The sequence below is a fragment of the Coturnix japonica genome, chromosome 12 (genome assembly GCF_001577835.2).
Source record: "Coturnix japonica isolate 7356 chromosome 12, Coturnix japonica 2.1, whole genome shotgun sequence".
In the NCBI taxonomy this organism is placed as follows: domain Eukaryota; kingdom Metazoa; phylum Chordata; class Aves; order Galliformes; family Phasianidae; genus Coturnix; species Coturnix japonica.
Window position 1 is genome coordinate 1,027,557 of NC_029527.1, and position 24,999 is coordinate 1,052,555.

The window sequence follows — 24,999 nt, forward strand, 5'->3', positions numbered from 1 at the left end:
CTGGGTTGCTGGGGCTGCAGCTTCTTTGTTTCAGGTTATTCAAGACCTACTCTGAAAACAGTTTTCTCTTTTCCTCCTGGGTATGTACCGTGGTGCTTTCAGTGCAGTGCCTGGGTCCGTGTTATTTTCAACTTTGCTTTAAGATAAATGTATATTGCTCCTCTTTTGCATGTGAGAAATAGAAGGCTAGGATGCACTTCTAGGCATAGAAATACCCTCTGGGTTCTTGGAGATCTGAGTCAGGGGTGGCTTAATGTTGGGTTTTTGTTTGTGTTTTGACAGGGTAAACCAGGACAGCTGCTTGGCTCAGCTGGCTGCCTGAGCATTGCATGGGATGTCAGGGGCAGGAGGAGAGTCTGTATTTTGAGGGTATCCATATTTTGAGAGTAGCATTCAGCTGTGGTACCCACAAGACCCTTCTTTGTCTTTTACAAGCTCCTGCCTCTCCCACTGCACCTTCCATTTCTTATGTGAAGTGAAGAGGAGGTGGGGGAGGCTGCAGGAAGCAGATCCTATCGCTCTGCACTCCTGTCTACACTGCAGTTGGGTTCAGGTTGAATGGAGCTGAGAAGGAAGAAACAGCATGGGATAGCGCTGCACTTAATGTGTGCTGCAAAGGGAGCGATTCAGGTTACTCAAGCAGCCTTAATCCTAGAATTCATTAATGTTAAAATATCTAAAATGACAAGTCAAATGGTATTTGGCTTTTAAGCATCACGGAGGTCTGTGGATAGCAAGAACGAGGTGACAAAGAACTATTAGTCTATCCACCACTTCTTACTTATTACATTTTTATTAGTGGAGTGCTAAATGGTTCAGAGAGAAAGCAATGTAAAGAAACAATGGAATAATGAGATTACTGAGTTATGCTGTATGCACAGAACCAATGTTATCACTATTTACTACAGCCTCTCTTGTCTGTGTTTGAGGTTTTCAAACAATTTGTGCTGTGATAAAGCACAAGGGAAGTGACATCCACAGAGGTCTTGTATAAGATGTCTGTGGCAACCATGGGAGAGGAGGGGGATCCCTGTCCAGTCTCTTGGTGGCAAGAGGAATGTGCAGAGTGGGAATGAAAGCTGAGTTCTCCTTTCCTCATTTTGTTTAGCAGAGGTTACCTCGTTTTCTGGACCACATTGGATCCACAGGCTGCACATCACCTGCACTTTGGTACTGGTGCTGCTGGGCGTCTGTGGTGGTTACAACAAATGCTGCAAGTCATCCTGGGGGAAAAATTAAGCTACACAGGCTGTTTGCTCCCTTGTAATTTTTAGTGGTGTGGTTTTGACAGCTCAGCTATGCGGAAGAATATTAATGGCTCTGCAAAAATCTAGAACTCGCAGAGTTCATGTGCTGCGAGCAGCGAAAGGAGCCCATGTTAGGGAGTTGTGGGAGAGGCAGTGAGGGCTGCACAGCGTCAGCTCGACATGGGCTGGAGTTGGGGGGGGACAGGGCAGGGCTGGCCATGGGCTCTGCTTTGTGTTGTGTGTACTGGTAGGGCTGCGTGACGGTACTTAAAGACAGGATGTCTGGGCTGCAGACGCAGCGTGGAAAATACGCTGAATGCAAAAGGTTCTGGACACAAGGGAATCTAATAACTGTGCTTATTCACAGGCTGACAGCGTGGGGATTGGCAGAGGTGGGCAGAAGGATGTAGCTACAGACTGTGTGCAGGTTGTTTGCTTGTGGTTGTATGGTTTTTTGGAAGGTTTGTGTAGTCAGAAGAGATGATATCTTGCAAGGCTTTGGTGAAATCTGGGCTGAGCAGTGCTGCTAGAATCTACAGTGCTGCAGAGTGTTTATAATCAAGAAATCTGTGCCCTTTAGATAGAGCGGTATTTCTGCTGAGTGGAAGCTCAAAGTTCATCTCCAAAGTGCCGGGGAGCACTGCTGGCTCCTGGGATTTAGTTGTGTTTCTCTCCTTGGCCTCTGACAGATATTTGTTGCTTTTGATCCCTTCTGCAAGGTATTTAAGACAACCGGGTGGGTGTACCTACCAGGGAACAAAGCCACCATATGCCTTGCAGAACAATGGGGGTTTGTGGTTCTGCTGTTTGTTACATTTACTTTTGGTTTAGTTAAGCTTCTATAAATAAGTGCTTAGTTCAGATATGAGCCTATAAGCTTCTCAATGTTCAATTGGTCTTGTAACATGTGAGTGAGTGTGGATCTCTTTAACAATACTGAGCCCATCAATAAGGGCTTTTATGGGAGGGAGAGGGGGTGCTCCATTGTGGTGTATTCTGTATTGGGGTTATGAAAAATGCCTTTAGTAATGGGAGCAAACATCCAGACTTCAGCCCTGTTTCTGCAGCCTGATTCCATCTTCCTCACAAGGCAAGAGAATTTTTTGTTCTGCTTCAGAAGTGGTTTTGGAAAAGAAGTTCTATCCAGAGCATAAGAAGGCATTTATACCAATCAGATGTGTATCTTCATGAGGAAACTTTTAATTTTGACTAAAATTGTTCTAGTTTTGCAGCCAGGGATGCAGCTTGTGATGGGATAACTATGAGCTCTGGCAGTGCAAGCTCCTCTTTTTGTGTTCAAAATGTCACACTGTGGGAATATTCAGCTGCTGGGGGGAACTGAGGCATCAGGAGTTTGGTGTGTTAAGGTTTGAATAATGCCATCCCTTTATCTCGTGACACGTCAGGTGACAAAGGGAAGCCAAGCGCTAATTTCTTAAGGTATTACAAGTGGAATGGTTTGGAAAGTGTCGTGTGGCCATATGTGAATGAACACAGGAGCACTTCTGGCAATAGGATTAACACAGGAGAGTTGAGATTAGCAGCACCTGACAGGTCTTGGATGAAATCCTACATATGTGACAGGTATCATCCAGCTCTTCTGGAGTGCTGCATGATGTCCCAGATCTGCAAATTTCCCATCCTTTCCTGTTTGCACCTGCAGATCTGTCTCCATGTTGGGAAGAGCATCATGGCTTATCATGTTTCCAGCCAAGAGTTGGCCAGCCCTGCTGGGGGGCCAGGCCGACTGCTTCCCTGCTAGCACAGCCTTGGTGGGGATGCATTTTCCTGTTTCTCATTGCCTCGAAAGCCACCTGTGCTTCCCTGGGGCGGCTGCTTCCATATACTGATGTTACTTAGAATTGAGTAGGTGACTTTAGGCCAGAAAGACCTGCTGAGTCCTTTCTCTCCATTGCCCCCCGCTTTCTCCCTGCCCCTCCAGCCCTTTGTGAAGCCCAGACTTCTCTCATTCAGGCACACCAGCTTGTGGAAATGAGCCAGCACTGCATCATGCCCTGAGCAGGTATCCTGCAGGTGATGCCTGAGGAGAAGGGAAGGGATGAATCTTCCAGCTCTGAAAAGTGACAAGAGTGGAAATTCCTGGGGTGTTTTTTCTTCAGCGATGCTTTTGCCAGATCTCAATTTTTCTGACCCATGTGATGCCACTATAACTTAAGCACCTAACTGTTAGGTTCCCAAATATTCTTGGGATCCACCTTTTGCGTGCATAGTCATGAGGCAGCCAACACAACCCAGACATGGGGAACAAATCTAGTCGGAAATATGAAGGAAATGCCATTGAATTTGGAGAAAAACCAACAAACAACAAAATAAAACCAACCCAAACCCACTCAATTTAGGCTGTTCAGTTCTGTCTTTGTGGTGTCTGACTGCTTTCCTGTGTCTGAACACAGGGAATGTAGAGCAGTTTTCCTGTAACATCTGAAAAAGAAGTGGGTCATGGATTCTTAGGGCAAGAGACCTCTGCTCCCGTCTGTCACACATCCTAATACAGGGAGGCAAGTTGGCTAAAGGCAGAAATGAAATGGGCAGCAAAACCAGGAGTTGTTCACTGTGCTCTGGAGCTTGGGGACGTGAACCTGTGTGCTTGGGGAAGCTGGGAGCAGTGACCCGTGCAGGGCTGGGTGTAGAACTGCAACATCAGGAGCAGCTTTACTGCATCAATGCTTATGCTGAGTCCATCTGTTGAACATCCCCTCATGAGTGTCATGAGATATGGATGCTGCTTCTGATGTCTGGGATTTAGCCATGTGACCCTTTAAGGTAATGCTTAAAAGTCAGTGAATCCTATGGAATGGGAGATGGAAGACTTGGAAGCTCCCTGTCTATTTGTGGGTTCTTGTGTCAATTTGTCTCAGAATCATAGAATGACTTGGGTTGGAGGAGACCCTAGAGATCATCTGATTTAAATATAGGTGGAGAAAATGAATGTTAAAGGATGATAAATAAATAAAAATGAAGAGGAAGAACAGGGCTATCTGTGGAAGACCGACCTGCCCTGGTGCACTGCCAGACTTTGCATGCATGGATGGCCCTTCTGAATTCATGGGAGGGGAGGGGAAGTCAGCCAAGAGGGCATTCAGGTGTTCCTCTTGGAGCTGCTGTTATCTGTGGTTAATGAGATTAAACACATTACTGATTCTTGTTTCTGCCTTGTTTGCTATTATCACTAGTGTTTGTTTTGATACTATTTCTTAGGGGGAAGATGGTGAAGGGAAGCATCAGACATAGATGGCAGCACTGGTGGGTTGTTCCTCCCACCATGTCCTGCTCCAGCACAGCTGTGTCCTGCTGTGCAGCAGCTTGCAGGTGGCTTTGGTGTTTGGCACTGAGTGAGCAGGAACCGCTGCAAGTAACACCAACAGCGTTTCCACTTTTTGCTGATTCCCAGGGAAAATGTGGGTAGTAGAGTGCAATGGTTATTACTGCCGGAGTAACTTGGCATGTTGTGTGGTTAGGTGGTTTTTCTCATGTATGTGGTCTTATACCTTTTCCGAAAGTGGAAATAACAGACTATGATTGCATGTGTGTTAGGGGTGGTTACAGACACTACTGCTGGCAGGAGCAAGTGCAATGTTAAAATGCAAAGTTATCTTATGTATAGCATGCCTTTATTGAAACCTCTGTGTGCCTCATAGCATTGAATGTACAGCCTGTTTTTGGCTCTGTGGTTCAAGTAGTTCAATCTGACGCTATGGAGTATCAGAGCAGTTGATTTTCTTTGTGGGCATTTTTTGCTCATTTTCCAAAGGAAACAACTTTATCAGCATGGTACTGTTGCTGTGTTTTGTTCCTGCCTTGCGTGTGCAAGAGGATACCTCTGGAATGTAAACTGTCCGGCTGCTTCGCCATTTGAGTTGTTTGCCACATCTCCACTAACATTTATGAACAAAGACAGCTGACCTTTGCAGAATGAATGCCTAGATGCACGTGTAATTAGAGAATTAATAGCAGCACGTCTCATTTATTTACCTCAGGTCGCAGAGTCGTGTTACCAAGTGCCTGGTTGTGGTTTGGATGCTACAGCCATAAATAAAATCTCAAACCACACCAGAGCTGGTGCTTGGAAGCCCTGGCTGATGCACTGCAGGAGAGAGGCTTGGAGCTTACCCGGTGTGTGCTCTCAGGATGGGGAGCAGGAGCTCTCGGAGAGCTCAGTTCTCCAGCATGTCCATCATGCAGACTCTTGCAGAGGAGCACATCTCTGCTGAGCTGTACTTTGTGTCCTTGCACACGCTGCTCTTCCTGTCTTCTTCTTGAGATGCATGTTTAAGAACTTTCAGTCTTGCATGCCTGTGGGAGGCTGGGCTCAGTGTCTGGCATCATGTGAATGTGCTCCATCCTCTTTGTTCTCCCATGCTGGCAAGGCACTAAAGGCCTGTGCTGACCTGTGCCATCACAGAGGATGCACTGAGTTGGGCCTGGAAGATCAGAGAGGAGAAGTGGGTAGAGTAGGATCACTCAGCACAGGAAATAAACCCCGGTGCTCACTAGGCCAAGCAAAAAGCAGAGATCCCACAGGCACTTATTGTGCAGCTGGTGCTGCTGGGCTCAGCTGTCAGCATCGTGCAGCAGCCCACCCCTGGGGCTGGCTGTGGAGCTGAGTGCCGGTGGCAGCCACAGCTCGGACAGCTCTGCTGGAGTCATGGTGACAGGTTCAGTAAAGGCTCCAAGGAGATGCCATTTCTAACAGCTTCAACTGGATGTGACATAAAGGAGGAAGGTCTGGTGATGAGCTTCTGCTACCCTGGTTTTATCCTTTTTCCTATAGACTGATGCTCCAGCATCGTAATTCTATCAGAAGTGTGTTGGGTGTCTTATTATTTTAAGCAAGAAATCATTGCTTCCTTTGAGCTTTGCATTTGTGCATTTCCCTGCTTGCTGGGCTGCCACTGCAAATAGGCACGAGCTTCTTGCTGTTGTTTGACTGACGGGCAGTGCTGATGTGGAAGGAGGAAACCCTGGGTAATTTCAATTCCTTCTGCGTTCAGACACAAAGGGTGGCTTTATCCCTTATGGAGAGCTCTGAAACAGATAAAGATTGTTAACATTGAATTGATAGATGTGCAAACAATCAGGGTGTAAGAAAAGACAAAATGACCCAGGCCACAGTGATAGCTCTCTCTTTTTTGGTAGCGTATAGGAGGGTAGAGATGAAAGAAATGTTATCCAAGCCTCCTTTTGCCATCAGCTCCTCTGGAATAAAGGCTGGAAGAGCTGCTCTGCAGCAAATGGAGTTAAGTTACTGCGCATCAGCGTGAATTGAAATTCACAGGCTTGTTTGTAGGATTCAGCATTTTTTGTAACAGCTACATGAAAAAAAAGAGCAGAAGAAGTCAGGCATTTACACACATATGCCTAAGCAGAGGCTTTATCTACTCAGATAGAAAAATACAGCTCTGCTTGAACACACATGTATCTCTGCTGAGGACCCTAAGCACTGAAAGCTTCTTCCAGCTCCATTCCTGTTAATAATGGGAAACCTTCCTGTGAGCAGAATAGACTGTAGGGCTGGTAAAAGTGATTGTCTATTGAAGGAGATGGGAGTTCAGGGTCTGGAATTGGTGTGGGTGAGAGAAAGATGCGTGTAGCACTGGGTGCTGCCCCAGCATGGTGTGTGCAGTAGGTGATAGCTGAGCCTGTGATAGGTTTAATTCCAGCACCTTTCCTGCTTGGAACCAGAGGGAATTGCTGAACTTTCAAATAAATGAAGAAATACGTGCAAGGGTCTGAATTCCTTGTGTGGGAAATGGAGGGCAGGTGTAATAGTAGCATCTCATCTACGCTGGTGCTTGTGAAGAGGGAAAGTCACAAAGCAGTCACTGCTGCCTGCCCTCAGCCTGCCCCATGCCTCTGCCTATGGGTATCTTCTCTGCTGTTATGGCTTCAGAGTCCAGAAAATGCAGCTCTCTGGAGCCCTTAGAAGGCTGTTTCCTGTATAGATCAGTCTATTGGGTTATGAGGGTTCCTGCTCTCCTTCCTTGCTTACACAACGCTGAATCAATGGAGAAGCAATTAGAAGCTACTGTGTCACTTTTTAGTCTCTCTCCTTTTATTCCTTCCTCCCATCAAGCAATTCTGCACAGGCAGAAATCACACAGCGCTTACCTGCTAGGCTGCAGCTCTGAAGTTTGGCTTGGTAGACACTCACTGACCTGAGTTAGAGCTTGGGTAGCTTGAGCTGTAACATGCTGGCCCTGGGCTGGGGGGGTAGCCAGGAGCACACACCCCATTTCCTCACCAACAGGCCATGGGGCAGCTCCATCTCGGCCCTGGATTTTATGGATGAGCGGTGTGTGGATTGGGGATGGGGCTGTAGACTGTATTAAATGCATCTCTGATATGGAACAGTGAGGATCTAGGGGATGGGGCATTGTTTTGGGTCTTCTTGATGTGGAGTTGGGTTGGTTCGTGCTGCTGCCTATGGGTTCATATCACAACTCAGCTGTACCATGTGGGAGCTTTCGGGGAGACTGGAGTTTCTCTTTCTTCAAACCATGGAATGAACCAGCAGTCTCAGAGGACTTTCTAAAGCTCTGGGTTTGTCAATGGCTCCCTCAGCTGTGTTGTAGATGTTAGTGACCTAGGCTTAGTGGTACCATGGCTGGCACAGCCATAGGAGCAGGTTGAGGACTGTCTTCATCCTCAAGAAGATGGCAGCATTTGCAGTTTTGCTACCTCAGCTCCAACTTCAGACTGTTTCTGAACCATCACCTCCATTCTGTAGAAATGTAACTTCAGCTCTGCCTGGCTTTCATTGTACAGGTGTCTGCATCTATGAGACCTTTTAAAAGATGGTTCCAGACCTAGATATGAGATTGAATTTATTTTTAAAGCTCAGGAGGAGAAATCCAAAGGTTAGTGTTTGATGCATCAGACATCGTTTGGCTTCTGGCACATTTTGGTGTGTGTGCCCTTCCTTTTGCATTTCCTTTCCTCTGCTTTCCAGGTGTCATTTTGACATGGGTACATCCAAGCTTGGCACTGAGGGGTACATGAAACCTACTTGTAGGAATGGAGAACAGAAGCTGTGGATCCTCATGTATCCAAATGCCTCGTAAAGGCACTTTAGAGAGTGGGAATTCAATGCGGAGATGTAATTTTTGTTAGCACTCAGTACAAACATGCAAACTGTCTCTGCACACTGTGCAAGTGCCAGGTACACAGATTATAATGTGATTAACATTAGTAGAGATAATGGTTATATCTAATTAACAGCACAGGACAGGTAAGGAGGGTTGTGAAGTGTCCTGCTCAGGGCTGGCACTGATCCAGTCACGTCCAAGCAGTAAATTGCCTCATGCTTTTCTGAGTGGCCTGGTTAGTCCTGAGGGTGTTGGAGCGATATTGTTGCACGTGTCATTGAGTGAACCTTTGAGGAGCCCTGCAGGCACCAGCCCAAGCTCAGAAGGGCAGAGAGGAAAATGCTGATGGGCAGCCCTATGAGCTGGAACACAGCGGCTGGGAAGGGAAAGCTGCTGAATGGGCTGAGGGCTGAAAAGTATAGCAGGCGCATTTGGGCTTGCTAATGGGTTTTTTGTCCAAATTGGAGCCATCTCTTTTTTTAGGAAGTTATTTGTGTTGGAAATCAGGCCATCGCTTGGGCTGGAGCAGGAAGGAAGAGGCGGATAGCAAGTGATCTCAAACGGGTGTGCTCTGGGTGCAGAGTGACAGCTGTGGAAGAAGTGGGTTGGCTGCAAGGACGTTGCACTTGGCAAGAAAGCTCGTTTAGCCGCTTACACCATGGAGAAGCTGGCAGTGTGCTGGGGCTGTGAAACCCGTGGGGCAGAGCTGAGCAGTCCCAGGGCTGTCCTGATGGGGAGCACCTGCTCAGGCAGCTCGTCCCTTCCTCCATCACAAAAGCACAACAACGTGTGCCCACAGCACTCATCACCCTCTCCCCATTCCCAGCCTGGAGGAGAGGAGAATCCTTTTACATTCTGCCCAGGGGTCTGCCAGCAGTTTGTGCAATGGCACAGCTGTGTTGCTGTGTCTGCTTTGCTGAAGGGATGTTTGAGCAGCAGAGGGGGATAAGCTCTTTATCCAAGTGGTGCAAATTGCCTACATTGGAGTCAGTACAGAAACTAGAATTTGTGGCTTCCTTTCTGTGACCTTTAAATCATGCTTCTGTATTCCAGGAGGTGCCCGAGACAACGTTTGAGCATTGGGAGGCTCAGCAATTGGATGGGGAAACAATCTCGTTTTTCTGAGCTGATTTTTAGGACCCTAATGACAGGTTACATGTTAATACATGTTTTCAGCAGTCAGTATGCAGTTGTGTTTTGACTGGGGCCTGATAGCAAACACTAGAAGAGCTCCAGGCTAATGCCAGATAGTGCAGCAGTTTTTGTTTGCCTGTTTGAAAAGAGGCCCTGCATAGTTGTTTAATCCTTTTCTAAGGTGACTAGATCAGAGGTATTTCTCTACTCTTTCAGTGTGCTGGATGGTGCTTTGTATAGCACCTGTTGTGTTGCTGCTCCATCATTACAATGATTATTTTCATAGGGTATGAAGTACCAAACCCAAATCACAGCCAAAATGTGTAGGGAAGGGACTTGTTTTTCACGTGTGAGGTTGCAGGATGGGAAAGATGAGCTCTTAGGGCTCCATTCCAGAGATTAACGCCTTTAAAATAAACCGACCTTGCATGTGATGAGGAGAAGTTCAGGCTTTTGATATTTGAAAGGCCATTCTGACCCTGGTGCTGTGAGAAGTTTGTGTCGAGTTTAAGAAACAAATGCCCAGTCAGTATGAAAATTATTGGTGTCTTCAGTCTCTAAACCGTGAGGGTTTGCAATGCACCTGGATGACTTTTCTCCCAGCATCTGGGGGGCAGGTTGGAGGGTCATTGTCCTTATTGCCTTTAGCAGGGGGAACAGAATGATAGGATCCAGGCTAACAGATGCTTTTACTTGGAAGAAACTGTTACGCAGCCTCTTGGTGCAGTTACCTGCTAAGGCTTTAACCTTTAGGTATGTGTGAGCATACTTCATTTACCTTCTGTTGAAAGCAGCTGTCCTGAGAGCCATCCCTAAGGCAAAAGCTGGGCAGAAGAAAAGTGGTCATAAAATCAGTTTTGCTCCAGAAAGGAGTTAATCCTAAACTGGAAGCAGAATTACATTCCCTAGCTTAGGGTGTTTTTTCTCTTGATCTAAGTGGTTGTGTCCTCAGTCTACACCTTTTCCCAACACATTTTTTCCTCCAAGAGGAAGGTGAGATTTTTGCAGAATACTTAGCTGTGTGTTTATGGCCCTTGCAGTCCATAAAGTGAAGGTGTGGGAACGAGACTCTGCCTCCCTCCTGAACTTTCCTTCCTCTTTTAGTTGCTTGCAGAACAAGTCTCTGTTTCATCCAGAAAGCGAGGAGCTCCAACTCCTCTGAGCTCCATCCCACCTGGCTGTATAAGGTCTTGCTGTGTAAAGGGAACCCCTGGAACATGTTTGACTACAGTGCGAGTGCTACAAAAAAAATGGACTGACATCATTTGGCTGGAGAAAGTTCCCCCAGGTGGTTCTTGGCACCATCCTTAAACTCAAAAACTGGCTGTGCTTATGTACCAAATTAAAGCCGAGTGATACAAACCGATGTCATTGCTGTCTTCTGTTTCTTTACAGCTCCTGTATGACAACCCAAAAGCTCGTCTGGAAGTAGAATATCACTGGCGGGCATCGGGTTGTCCCCACATTGTCCACATACTGGATGTTTACGAGAATATACATCATGGAAAGAGATGCCTCCTCATTGTCATGGAATGGTATGGACTAACAGCGTTGCTCTTTGATGGGCTGAGCAGAGAAGGGGAGAGAAAACATTGGCTTAGAAAAGAATTAAGTGAGCTTTCTCAGCAGCTCAAGTTTTGTTTGGGCAGCAAACCTGTTTTTGTCTCTATAGAACCTGCAGGTAAATGTACAGCTGCTCCAGCCAACTTGTGCAACAGGAGAATGAAGAGCCTTAAGCACAACACATTTTTCTTGTGCACTGACAACTGTCCTTATGAAAGCTGACCAGTTAATATGGTCGTGAAAGAAATGTCTGTACAAATATGATGTGCTTTGCCAGGACTTTCAGCTACAAGTCCTATGATCCGACAGGATCTTTTTTTATTCTGACTATAACTTCTCCTATTGTCTCCATGATCTGTAACACCACAATGGTGTCTTCACTAGAGACAGATTAACAACATTTTTTCACTACCTTTGATTCCTATTTTCTCCTACTCTCATACAAAACAGCCTCCTTTTGCCAACGTATCTGACTTCCCAGCTGTGTGTGTCGTGTTCCTTATGTCAGTGTGCATTAAACAGAAAGCATCAGAACTCCTTGGTTTTGCTTTGTTTTCTACTTATTCGGTATCACTGTAGCTTTACGCGCTGGTTAGAAGCACTGCCATGGGAGGTGGTCTGTAATCTCTTCTAATCCATTCCTGCCGTGGTTCACAGATGCACAGTCAGGTGTTAACTCAGTCTTTCCTGCTCACCTAAGGTGCTTTTGTTGTTGTTTCTGTGTGTTCTTTGTTTCAGCATGGAGGGAGGAGAGCTATTCAACAGGATCCAGGAGAGAGGAGACCAAGCTTTCACCGAGAGAGGTGAAAAACCACAAGTTTTAAGTTTGTGACAAACTGCTTCTCTGCTTTGTCCCCCTGCTCAGCTTTCTTACAGGATTTTTTTCCCTTTGGTTTGATTTATTTATTCTTTTCTTGGTAGGTTTTTGTTTATTTATTTTCAGTTCTGTACTAAAGAGTTACTTCTAAAGTTTCTCGTAAATTAGAGGTTACCAGACTGTGCTAAGTTCAGGCACAGTGTGGATGGTTAGAGGAAAAGTCTAATACACATTTGCTCAGCTGTTTCAATGATGAGCCCCCACAGCCTCTATTACTCTTTTCCCTGGTCTCCTGCCAGACCACCTCCAGCATCAGCTCAACACCTGCTGTGATTTTTATTCTGGCTGTCCCTTAAACAACAACCACAGCTATAATGTCAGGTGGGGAATATAATGAGCAAATCACATCTGATGAAACATCTCTTATTCAAGGGTTTTAAAGTACTACTTGAAAGGAAGAGTTATTAGCCATGCTGTAAACAAGCCTCCTCGTGTATAATAGGGACTGTATGCATGCTTAAAGACCTGCTAGGAGCCAGTGACAGAGCTTATAGTAGAGTACTCTTGCCATTTTCACTGTCAGTGTTAATCATTATTTGCTGAGTGCTACAGGTGTGCTTGAATGTGTGTGCTTGAATTCTCCTTGCCCATTCACAACAGATGAGATTATTTCTAATCAGGATTGAAAATATTAGTGTTTGTAACTGACATCCTGACAAAACGATCTGAAGAGGAACAATTTATACCTGAGCTTGTAAGTTATACCTGAGCTTGTGTTTTGGAAGGCTGCTATAGAGGTCGGGCTATTCTTGAACCTGTGTGCTCCCATGTTTCCGGGCCTGGGATGGATCCTTGAACTGATACGAGTGTTGTGTGGGAGAATGAGCAATTTCAGACACTTTATTCCTCTCTAAAATACAAGATTCTGGGGAGGAAACTGTTCTGATGGTCCTTAGTGCTACACACAGGATTTTTTTCTACATTAAATAGTATTGTGTAATATCCTACGTGTTTCCTCAGAAACTCCGTTTGGGAGTGTTAAGACACAAATACCCTTTAATTAGTTCCTGAGATGAATAAGCCCTGTGGCACTGGAGTCCCCAGGTTCGCTGGCCATTTATTCATCAGCCACAACTCTCCATTAGAGCCAGACTTCTCAGGCTGTGCCGGGAAGGGGGAAGTTTTGCACAGCTTTCCCTGGAGGCGATGGGTAGTTTTGGCTTTTCTGGTTGTTCTTGCTTTCGATTGCATAATTTCAATCAAAAGTGATGTGAAAATGACTTCCAGGTTACAGTACAATAATTTCTCTTCTCTCTCTCACTGCTGCAGCTGAGGTTCCTACCTGTGCAGAAAAGAGCAGCAAATTGAAGTGGCTATTTCTGTTTCCCTGTTAATGAAGATGTAATTTAATGCTCATTTGCTACACTGGGAATGTCATACCTCCCTGCTCTGAAACTCTCCGTGTGTAACTGAACTCATGCAGATCTTGAGTACTGCTCTTGCAAGGCAGCTCACCAGCCAGAGAATTTACCTCTGGGGGACACATGTTAGGTTTTAGAAACATTTGGTAGCGGGAGCTTTGGGCTCTGCAGACTTCATTTCTTCCAAGGAAAACCCATACAGACAGCAAGGAAAAAGATGTGAGCTGTCCTCAAATTTGTATATTGTTACATTGCTCTACTTTAGAAAATCTGGGAGATCCTCCCATTACCCCTGAACTAGAAGCTGAAAGTTAAACTTCTGTCTAAAATAAGCAAGGCCATGTCCTGAGCTACCAGAGCTGTGTCCTGGCTGGGAGTTGCTTGTGTACCTTTCTCTGCTTTTCCAGTGAGCAAATTAAAGCACAAATTTCCAAGCTCATAACAAGCAGAATTCTCAACTGTTCAGTTGCGGTGCCTGCTTGGGAGGAGGGCTGAGCAGCCGGGGAAGGGGGGTATGGTTGCCTGCAAAACCAAAACACAGCTGTTAGGGCTAATTTTAGATTTTCTAGTCTTGATGCTAGCCATGTATTCCAGCAAGCTGTTTGTAAGTCATAAGCATTCCCAAGCATGTCCCTGTGTTACAGTGGGAATGTTAATGTGATCTTTCTCTAAAATTGTATTTATAGAGGCCTCTGAAATAATGAGAGACATCGGCACAGCCATCCAGTATCTGCATTCAATGAACATTGCCCATAGAGACGTCAAGGTGAGGTCTGAAGGTGTGTGGTCAGGAGAACAGAGTGCTGGGTGGAAAAATAGACGGGCGGTGGTGGTTTAAATAGAACTAAGAGTACAAATAGATGATCTAAGTGTTCCTTTTCCTCTGCCAGTGTGAGAAGGGATTTGTTCGCAACTAGATCACTTCTAACCCAAGGTCAAAATGTCCGTGTGTGCTAATGCTTTCCAGTTGTGTAGAGAATGCAGGGGGATCTGGGTGACAGTCTGACAGTTAACTGAGGAAGTTGGAATCGAGTCAATTAACAAGAAAATGACGCTGTTTGAAGTAAACTTACACTCGGTGCTGTACCTGTATCTGCAGTCTTTATCAGTTACTATTTGTTTTCTGAATTGCACTTGCCTTGTAATAAAGGGTTCATGAAGTTTCTATGGATGCTTCTGTGTGTTGGTGGTGATCAAGGCAAGCAGGAGTGGTTTGACCGCACAGCTCATTGCAGGCCTCTCTTTATTGCCCTGCTTCTCCTTTCTGTTGGTGATCTTTCAGCCTGAAAACTTGCTTTACACGTCAAAAGAAAAGGATACTGTGCTTAAACTCACAGACTTCGGCTTTGCCAAAGAAACCACTGTACAAAATGCACTGCAGACCCCCTGTTACACTCCTTATTATGTGGGTGAGTCATCTAAAATGCATTTATTCTGTGTTTCTCGTTCCTCCTGCTTTAGTGGGTCTGTAGGCTGTAGGAACGGGTGGCAGATCTTCTCCTGTGGATGTAATGCAGAGAGGGAGCCTGCAGAATTTAAAATGGCATCCGGCCCTTCCCAAAACGTAGTTTGGGTCCAGTTCAGTCCTCATCCTTTTCTTTCTTGCTAGGAAAGAGACTTAACAAGGGGTGCAGATAAGGATCAAGGAGAGGAAATGTTTTGCTTCTGATTACACTGAAGTAAACCTGATGTTTCCTCTGGATGATGCAATAATAGTCATAACTTGAACTCAGCTTCATATTTATTTTGGGTGTTTCCCTGCAAAACTTCCCATAGCTTAACTAATGCAATAAGAAATCAGGGAGAGGACTCCATCAGCTGTAAGGCTTCTTAAAGATGCCAAACTGAGAAAGCAATAATAAAAGACCAAAATGACTTAATCACAGATGAATTTTTGCCTGCATTTTGTCCAAAGCACTTGCGTAATGAATGTAACGCACTCTGTAATGAATGCCACATCAGACTGTGCTCTGTGCACTCATTTCAGAGTATGTCCTTTTTGGTCTCTGAGTTAATAGTCATTCACCATATGGTACGACTGAGGCAGTCTGTGCTTGGAATTTCTTTGGAGGAAAAAGGGCTTAATTTCTTAGAAGAGTTCCCTTCTTCTATGTAGACATTGCCTTGTTTTTGTAATGGAAGATGTCGCTATTCATTTGTTAGCAGAAACCTACCATAGCAGTAGTTTTTTTTTCCTGGCGCTTTCTTCTTTGTTCTCTTAAACTGGAATTAGTGATAAAATGTTAAAAAAATTTTCCCATCCGTGTTTTTCTGCCTCTGTATTTGTATGTAAACAGGCTGACATTTCCCTTCTCAGCGCCTTATTGGTTTGGTTTTTAAATAAACCAGCAGGATCGCTCGTATGTTTAGAGAGTCTTTTCATACAAACTCAGCCGCAAACTCAGTTCACCTGCTCAGGGGGGAAAACATCCCCCGAATGCATCTCTGTGAAGTTTTGTTGCTTACGGAAAGATGCAGTGCTCTGGAAGCCAAAGGAAAATGCAGTGCTTTGTAAAACGCCAGCTGCTCCACCTAGGTACTGTTCAAAATGTTATCGCTGCTAAGCAGGTCCTTTCTGTTCTGATTTCTGGAACATATGCTCAGGCCTCTTTCAATGCTCTGTCTCCCTGTACACATTTAGCTGTAGCTCCTTCTGCTTGTCTGTAATCTTAGTACTCTCTTGAGCAGAGAAGACAGTAAGGTGAAGAGTATAGGGCATTTTGCCAGCTCCATTCCTCCTCTTTAAAGCTACAGAGCTGTGTTTGGGAACTTGTCAATAGAAAATACCACATTTTAATTGCAGTTTGTTGTGGTGTATGGGTGTTCTATTTTTAAACGCCTCCCATATTTATTGTTGAATTATGCTGCTACTTACAATGCAATGGAAACAAGAGGAATTACCTGGTACTCTGTTCATTTCTGTGTTTTTTCTCAATTCTCCAGCCCCAGAAGTCCTCGGACCTGAAAAGTATGACAAGTCGTGTGACATGTGGTCTCTGGGTGTTATCACGTACATTCTGTAAGTATTTAAAGAGTCCAGACTAACAGAAATAACCAATGTTGTTAAATCTGCATTTACAAGTAGTCAGGCACTAGGATCACACAACCTTCAGAAGAACATAAGCTTGCACTGGAGCTTCTAAGAGCTTTCCAAACTATAAAGCTTTTTTTGTCCACTCTTACAGCCTGTGTGGGTTCCCTCCATTCTACTCAAACACTGGGCAAGCTATTTCTCCTGGGATGAAGAGAAGAATTCGGATGGGGCAGTATGGGTTTCCCAATCCAGAATGGGCTGAAGTGTCAGAAGAAGGTAAGAATGCTCAGTGCCTCTGATGTGTACAGTGTCGTGTAGTGGAGAAGTGTTTACGTAGCCCTTTTTCTAAGAACCTGATTTAATTTTATTATTATTTAATATTAGTTTTTTTGTTTAGTTGATTTTCTAAGGTAATAGAGAGGACTTGGAATTGAGACACTAGCCAGCAGCCAAAGCACTATAGAAAGTAAATGATGACTGAAAACTTTCTTTCAAATCTAGCTAGTGCTATTGAAAGCCCGAGTTAAACCCTCAGGAAACAAAAGTACATAATCCTGAGAAAGGGGATTGTCAGGGCAGCTGTAATGCAGCTAAATTGGAAGAAAGGAGAACTCTGTAAAGAACTCATTGAGTCTTTGTCGTCCTTGGTGATACAGCCAGCAAGGTTGGCAACTTTTTGTGCTGGCTCTTTGTGATGTGGCAGCTTGCCAGCCACCACTTAAATCAAGGTCAGCAATTTATTTTGTATGAGATATTGACCAAACCCTGCTGCTGCCCAGCTGCGACCTGAATGGGCTCAAACCGGTCCTGAAAGTGGATGGTTTTGATTCTGTTATTCTGACAGTCTCATAACCTGGAAGTCTCAACTGCCCATTGTAGAGAGAAGGGTCAAACATTTGAGCACATCTTCTTTCTAACAAAGCCCTTTATCCTACTGCTGTTAACATCTTGTCACATCTGCCGCTAAAGCACTAATAAGTTATCCTGGAAGAATACTGTGACTGTGGCACTGTAACCCCTCATGACTGAATGTGCAGTATGAACTACTGCACCTTGGTAGAGAAGATGTTTAATTTGTGGGTTTCTGGCTTAATATTTTGTCAGTATTGGATTTTGTTCATATTATAGTAGTTATTGTCACGCTAGCAAAGCTTGATCAGAAAACATTTGCTTGGAAAATGTGTAGTTTCCATATGCTGACCTCAGCGAAGTTCCCTACCTTTGAACCTATTAATGTTTGGCTAGCTTATAGGCATTCTTTCAGGCTGCTTCTTTTTGCCCTCCTTTGTCTGGTTCTGTCATCATTTCCTTTGTCTTTGATCATCCCTGTAGCATGTTGTCTTTGGAGGCTACTTCTTAATTTCCCACCAGCTTCCTGTAATCAGTGGGTTCTGTTCGTGGTTTCCTCCTTTTTAGAACCTCGTAGATTTTATACTCCAGGTACTCTTTGTGGCCTCTGTCATTAAAGTCCCAAACTTCTATCATGGGCCCTTCAAAGCACATCGTCAGCTTTCATTTAATGCTGCTAAAGAAACATTCAGAAGTTTTCCTAGATTCCCCCAAGGAAGTTATGATTCTTTCTGAACAATGTCCCTTGGATGCAGTGTTTTCTGTCCATCCACATTACTGAATCTCTTGTTCAAACTCTTGCCATCTCTTCTCTCAGTTACAGAGTTAGTACCTCTTGCTTTGGCCAGTGCTGTGTTCACAGAATGCTGATGTAAAGCCAGTTTATGTAACCCATTTCTTTGACTTTGTTGTCTTTTTAGTGGCCTCTCAGTTGTCAGAGCAGTTTATTGTCTTTGTCATCACAGCTAGTTTTTGTCTTCTGTCACTTCTCAAAACGTCAGCTTACGCATTCACTCAGCCCGTAATGCGAGGCTTGTTGCTTTATTTTAAACCAGCAGCTTTACGTTCCTATCTTTCTCTTTTTCTCAAGTTCTTGCTCTCGTGACCGTTGGTTTTGTGAAGCAGACAGCATGCATGGAATCCTTTGTCTTTCCTTCTTTTCAGTTTGGGATATTTTCATGTTCTGCCTCTTCAGGCATAATAACCTCCCACACTATATATGGCTTCTTAACTTGGAGGCAGTAATAGTGTTTTGAGTTCTGAAAAATTACCTTTCTTCATTCAGCAGGTCTTTGTGTTCTCAAGGTTTTTTTGGGACCGCAGTAGTAGACTACAACACACTATGTTGGTCCTGTTTTTCAGCCAAACAACTGATTCGCCACTTACTGAAGACTGACCCAACAGAGAGGATGACAATTTCCCAATTTATGAATCACCCTTGGATTAACGTGAGTTTCATGTAGCTTTTTGCAAGAGAGCAAGATGAATTCTTGCATGCAGAGCTTGCGGTGTAGCTCCACACATAGCACAGCAGGAGAAGGACAATTATTGCTCATAACTTAATTAACCTACTATACCCTTCCCAGAAGGGCACCTGCCTGTAGAACCACAGTTCTTCTTCATGTTACCAGAGGACACACAAAGAGAGACACCCACAGTAGCATCCTTGGAAGCAGAAGCAAAATGTAGCTATATCTTCTGTGAGCAGGCAGTTGCTGTTGACTTCAGCACATACGCGTGTTACTCCCTTTAAAAATATATAAAAATAAACTGTACTTACCTCATCAGTGCAGGATTTAGAGAGAGCTATTATTAGTGGTCTTAGGCACCATTGTGCATAGCTGTGTTAGCGTGAACAGAGTCTTATGTTTAGTGGGAATTCTCATCCTTGGCAGAGCCTGGGAAGTGCCTGGGGGGAGGAACAAGGTTTTCGGCTTAGTGCCCTGTAAGAGATTACCAGATAAGGTGCTACATGGAGCTATTATTGGTCTCGGTTCAGGTTTCATTCTGTAACCTGATGGGGTTTATTTTTCTTTTTTTATCTTTTTATTTATTTATTTATTTGTTTGCTTATTTGGGGATGGTGGGAGATGGGTAGCAGTTCATTTAATTAATGCAATAGCTTTTCAAATGAGAGACAAGAATCCCATCACTTAATCAGGCTGAGTTTCAGAATATCGTCTCTGCTCCATAGTTATCACTCAAGGTAATCAAAACAATATCTTATAGTTCTCATATTTGTGCCTAAAAGGAGGACCAGGCATGTTTCTTACTGCCCCAAAAGTCATCAGCCAGGAACAAAACAGCTAAACAGCTTATACTGTAAATGCTCTTTTCTCCTTTAGTCCTTTCTCTGTCTTTGCTGTTTCTCAGGAGGGAGGGGCAGAAAAAATCGTGACTTATAGTCAGCATTTTTGTAATGCTTGTCTGAATATCTCAGAGCTCTTAGAATCATATGGTAATGTAGAGACACAGCATCCTGATGAAGCAGTTAGAAGTCTTCATTTAGCTGAGAGAGCTGAGAAATTGAGATTACAAGGAGTCTGTAAAACTGGAACAGAACCTGGGCAATCTTACGTGGTTGTTTTGTTGGTTTTTTTTTTCTAGCCAAATAAAAGTGTAATTACTGTAGAGAATGAATACCTCCAGCTTAAGTGTTTGAAGGCTGGAGAAAAGGAGGTGTTCCAGAAGTCAGCAGGCGATGAATTTCACAGAATGAGTGCCTAATAGCTAAGGAAGCTACCACCTACAGCAACACATGGTACTTAAAATGTTCCTATAACCAGTTAATGAGGAGGAGATTGGAGATAGTCTATGGACTGCTGCACCCAAGAGCTGTGCTCGAATACCATTCCTGGAAGAACACTCTAGGAGCAGCAGATTCACATTTTTTCACTGAACCTGTTGTTCCAATGCGGCAAAGGAAGGGAAAGTTCAACACAACTAATGTCTGTGTTCTTCCTTGTTTGTTGCTAAGTCTCTATGTAGGAACACATATAGGGAGATGCCTCTCACAAGCAGCAGTAGAGACTGTGTCTCTCCTCAGATGGAGGATATAATGCTCTAGTTAGCTGCTAGGTGAGATGTATTCAACAAGAAGCAGTTGACAGCAGGTAGGAGGGAGCCTTCAGCACCTGTTCAGGGACATCACAAAAGCTGATCTGCTTCTGTTCCATTTCCCTCCCCCACCCGTACTCCCCTACATTTGCCAGCTGGGGTCCTTTTCCAGAGGACACAGGAGTCCAGAGTTCTGCTTCCCCTTCTGTAACTGTTGCAGTAACTGTAACTCAATACAGTGAAGCTGTTGGCTGGTGGGGTGTAAGCGCTGCTTCCAGCAGGAGGCTCATTTTGCAGTGATGTATACAGTGATCTCCTCAGGCTTTGCTGACGTTCGGCTACCTGCAGCACAGGATGCCACAGCAATAGACAGTGAGTTTGCATGGGAAAACATGGGGAAGGTAGACAATCAGAATGAAATGATGGTTTGGTTTATGGTCTGGCAAGGAATATTTCTTGCTGAATTTAGCTAGGAAACTGTGCTTGTGAAATGGAACTTTGTTTTAATCTAAAATATCTACCAATCTGCCATGTCAAGTGAACATAGATCTCAATTCTGTGTGGAAGAGCATTGCAAGCAATGTGCTCATTTTCTTCTCTACTGTGCCAGAATAATGAATCAGTACTTTGAAAAAGAGTACGGTCTCTTCTTTTGGGCACATTTATGATCTGGGGAACTGATAATCACTGTGAAGGTATTTTCAAGACAAAAAAAATCCCCTACTACAAATCCTAGAAGGTAAAGGTCAATTTAAGCACTTCAAAACAATTAATGAGCAGTGAAATGGCAGTTGTTAAAGATGGAAAATGTGCATAAAAAAATTACCCAACCCAGGATTATTGACTGAGCTGGGAGAGAGTGGAGTGAAAGAAACTCTGAGTTGATTTCTCTTTCCCCGTGTTCTTTACTGATTCTGTCACACAGAGACCACCTTGCACAGGACAGCTGTTATGTATTGGCTTGTGGAGTGATGGGAAGCATGAATAATGGGGGCACTGAAGGATGTTAGATAAAGTTTTATGTCCTCCATACACGTAGAAGAGCTGTCACTTCCTAAAGTTGAGTTTGCAGAACCCATTTTTTGGTGCTTTTTGCTTTTCTCAGAGATCAATGGCAGTGCCACCAACGCCTCTCCACACCGCACGGGTCCTGCAAGAGGATAAGGACCACTGGGACGAAGTAAAAGTGAGTCAGATGTTTCCTGTGGCCATTCAGATGAGAGATTAGATGGACTCTTTTCTCTGTGGATGCTCATTTCCTTGGAGGTTGTGGTTATTTTTATACAACTATGCTAAGCAGTAGGACCTTAAAAACAGTCCTAGTCAGAACAATAGTGTGTATGATAACTGTTTAAGCAAGGAGAATGCTATCTGAGCTCTGCCTGACAGCCTTACAGCTGTGCAAAATATCAACAAAGAAAATGCTTATGATCAAAGGTTTTAATGATGCTACCTGCTGAGCTGCTGTATGTAGCACAGAAGAGAAGGGACAGTTTGGAGTTCATTATGGTGCAGTGAAGGATATGATGAAAATGGAGGGGGACAGGGTGGGAGGCGGGGTTGGGCTGCGTTCTATTTTTCTACTCTGTTCTTGTGTTGTAAAACAACATGAAATAACCTCAGCTGTGCCTTGTTCTGACAGTTTTAGTAAGGAGAAGGGAAAAAAGGAAGAAAAAATGTATCTGTCTTTCCCTTAATCGAACCAGGTGCCTCATCTGCTGTTTGTACTGATGGCAGTCGAATGCTTCCTGTGAAGTGCGACCATAGGGCAGACTAAAAGTTGTTTGCAAGCCTTAACTCTTTCATGCTGGCCTTTTTCAGGTTGCCACATTGTTACAGTTAATTCTGAACTTCCTGCACTTACAATACCTGGCATTTTGCTAATTGCATTGATCCTTTAAAGTATTCCACTGATTGCTGGTGTTATTTAAATCACCAGTGCGTAGCCTCAGCTACATTATGACAAAATGTCATAGGATTTAGGCAATATGTGCCTCCCAAGTTGAAGGAATCCAGTAGATATTTTCTCCTAGGCTTCTTCACTTCCTTGAGAACTTGCATGTGTGCTCTGTGCAGGTCCCAGAGGTTGCTGGCATTCCTATAATATTCACTCTTTTCTCCTTTTCCGAACTAAATGCATGGGCATTCAGTGACTTAAGCTGTGAGCAAAAATCGGTTCTATTAAAAAGCTTTAATATTTGCCAGCACTTAAATGCTATTCCAAGCTGGGTCACATGCATTTGAAGTGTACACTTTTAAGTAACTTTGTGCGGACTCTTTATTCTGGTTCCTGCTAACCTACTTTAGCGCAAGGAGAGCAGCGCACTGACTCTGTTACGAGAAGCCTGGATTTAGCAGCTGCTGAAGGCCTAGAGCCAGGCAGTAAGTAACGCTGGGCATAAGGATATGGTGGAAATCAGGCCAGCAGAGCGTGGTCCTGTGTACCCACATGTGAAACACTGAATAGCTCCTCCTTGAATGAGTCCATGAGTAAAATGAAGCCTTTAGTCATAGCCCAGTGCAGCAGAAAGGATTTGGTTATCCCTGGCTGTAGCTTGACAGAGTTCTTTCTGTGCATTCATTACCTAGCAATAGCACAGGGAGGCCATGCTCTCTCTGCCTCAGGGTGTTCAAGAGATTGAATTCTTTGGTTTCCAGGAGGAGATGACCAGCGCTTTGGCTACCATGAGGGTGGACTATGATCAGGTGAAAATTAAAGACCTGAAAACATCCAACAACCGTCTCCTGAACAAACGCCGCAAGAAACAGAAGCAGTCCGGCACCTCTTCTGCAGCCCCAGGGTGCAATAACCAATGAGAAGAGAAGCCAAGGACCTGTGGGTGGAGGGTAAATGTGTTAAAAGGGACAATGAATGAACAGTGAATGAGTACGATCAGCTCAGCTGACTGAGTACCACGAACTGGCAGAGACTGCAAAGAGGGAGCAGTGGGAAGATGACATTTTCTTTTTATCTTGAATCAGGGCTTTGCTTATAAAGGCTACTTTATATGATATGATTCTGTTTGTATATTGCTAGGGAAGGTATAACGATACCAGAAACACTACGAGGTTTTGGTTTGGCTTTAACTGTGTTGGATGAGTGGAAAGAACAGGAGACAGCCTCAGCATGTTTGTGTGCTGAGGCTTTAATAGCCATCTATAAGAGTAACTTCTGCTGCCATTTTAAAACTTGGGAATAGAAAAAATGCCAAGTGTTCCACTTGAAGTGTTGTAGGAGTTCAAATGTGAGTACTGAAAAAGGAGACAAATACCAATGCTTTTTGTATGAGTAGCACAGGTGCAGTCCTACTTTGGGTGTATGGACAGCATTTCATGCTAGAATAGATAAGAATAGTCAGTGTTTCCAAACACATCTCCTATAGCTGCAGAATATCGTCTGAGCAGTGAGCAGTTATTCCTGTTGTAGGAAAAAATACATCCATACATTTCCATTTTCACAAGGTCTTCGTGTAGTCTTACGTAATTTGGGTTTGTTGTGGCTTTTCCTCTAATGACGTGTTCATTTTACAAACATAAGCATTATGTTGCATCGATGCCACTGTCAGATCCCTCTCTTGTGGTGTTTCTAATTTAAACAGAACTTCACACCAAGAGTTTTAATTAGGATTTAATTAGTTGCAAGTATACTGCCGAGAATACTGTGGTTCTTCCTGGATTCAGTGTCCAGGGTGTGTAGCTGGACATGAACTGTGTGTGAGAGACTGGTCTAGAAGAGAAACTCCTGAAATTCAGGAGGCAATGGCACCTTCTGTGAGTAGAGCCCAGTGTCTGCCAGCATCCCCTCCAGCAATTACCTCCAGATCCTGTGCCTGAGATGTGCTCATCCAATCCAGTTTGGGGGTGCTGGGGTTGGTTTGTTTCTTGGGAGCAAAGAGGGAGAGGTTGCTGCTTTATTTGTGATGTTCTGACAGTGTTTCTGGATCCAAAGATTTCCATCACCTGTGGGAAACTACCTTTAAGGATATACAGGTGTTGTGTTTTTTTACTGTTCTAATTCTTGTTTCATCGTATCCTGGCCCTGGTTTGCTAATTTGTTTTACTTCACGATCAAAATATTTTCTCTCGCTATTTGATGTCAGGCTTTTTCAGTTGAGGTAAAACAAACGCTTGTAAAAGTATTATCAGAGTCTAGAATGAAAATTATATGCTTCCAGTGATGCAGGCGAAAGCTGCTGTGTGTTGGCATAACGGTGCTGTTGTGTTGATAGCCTGAGAAGGTTAAAAGGAAAACGGGGCTCCAGGGAGGGCCTGAGGGTCAGATCTGACTGCAGTGGGTTTGTTACACCCAACAATGATCTGCTCAAGGCTTCCAACCCTTTCTGGAGAGTCTCCTTTCCATCTTACAGCATTGGATGAGGCCTCCATTCTTCTGTGTTCAACTAGGGTTTTATAAACTGATTTTAATAAATCACGTTCCAAGATTCCCTTTGTCATCCCTGCTTTTATTGATGCCATTCGTATTGCCTTGCCAGGTCTGTGTGTAACCCTCCATCACACAGGTGCAGCCTCTGGCTCTGCAGCACCCCCTGCTGCCCCATTTCGGTCCCGGTGTCCCACCTGCTCCCATCCCAAAGCTCTTCTGGCTGCATTCACACACATTATAAAGGGCCCTGGTGTGCTCGAGGCGCGGTGGTTGGGTCTCTCCCCTTGGCCATAATAGTCTTTAGAGCCTCCTGAGTGGGGTCTGAATTTATGGCCTGGTTTGAGAAAGGACGGGCTATTATCAAACCCATTGTGCATTTGTGTATTC

The 24,999-nt window shown here is 44.3% G+C and overlaps 1 protein-coding gene across 3 annotated transcripts in view; it reads left to right on the forward strand.

Annotated features, from left to right (window-relative positions):
- MAPKAPK3 (MAPK activated protein kinase 3) overlaps positions 1–24,671 on the forward strand; it is a 38,670-nt gene extending 13,999 nt beyond the window's left edge. For all 3 annotated transcript variants that reach the window (XM_015874496.2, XM_015874498.2, XM_015874499.2), the window contains exons 3-11: positions 10,883–11,022; positions 11,789–11,853; positions 13,975–14,054; positions 14,571–14,697; positions 16,232–16,307; positions 16,474–16,598; positions 18,534–18,619; positions 21,334–21,414; positions 22,887–24,671. In XM_015874496.2, coding sequence (XP_015729982.1) covers positions 10,883–11,022; positions 11,789–11,853; positions 13,975–14,054; positions 14,571–14,697; positions 16,232–16,307; positions 16,474–16,598; positions 18,534–18,619; positions 21,334–21,414; positions 22,887–23,045 — 939 coding nt within the window. In that variant the 3' untranslated portion in view covers positions 23,046–24,671. The remainder of the gene's footprint in view (positions 1–10,882; positions 11,023–11,788; positions 11,854–13,974; positions 14,055–14,570; positions 14,698–16,231; positions 16,308–16,473; positions 16,599–18,533; positions 18,620–21,333; positions 21,415–22,886) is intronic.
- Positions 24,672–24,999: the final 328 nt, after the last annotated feature.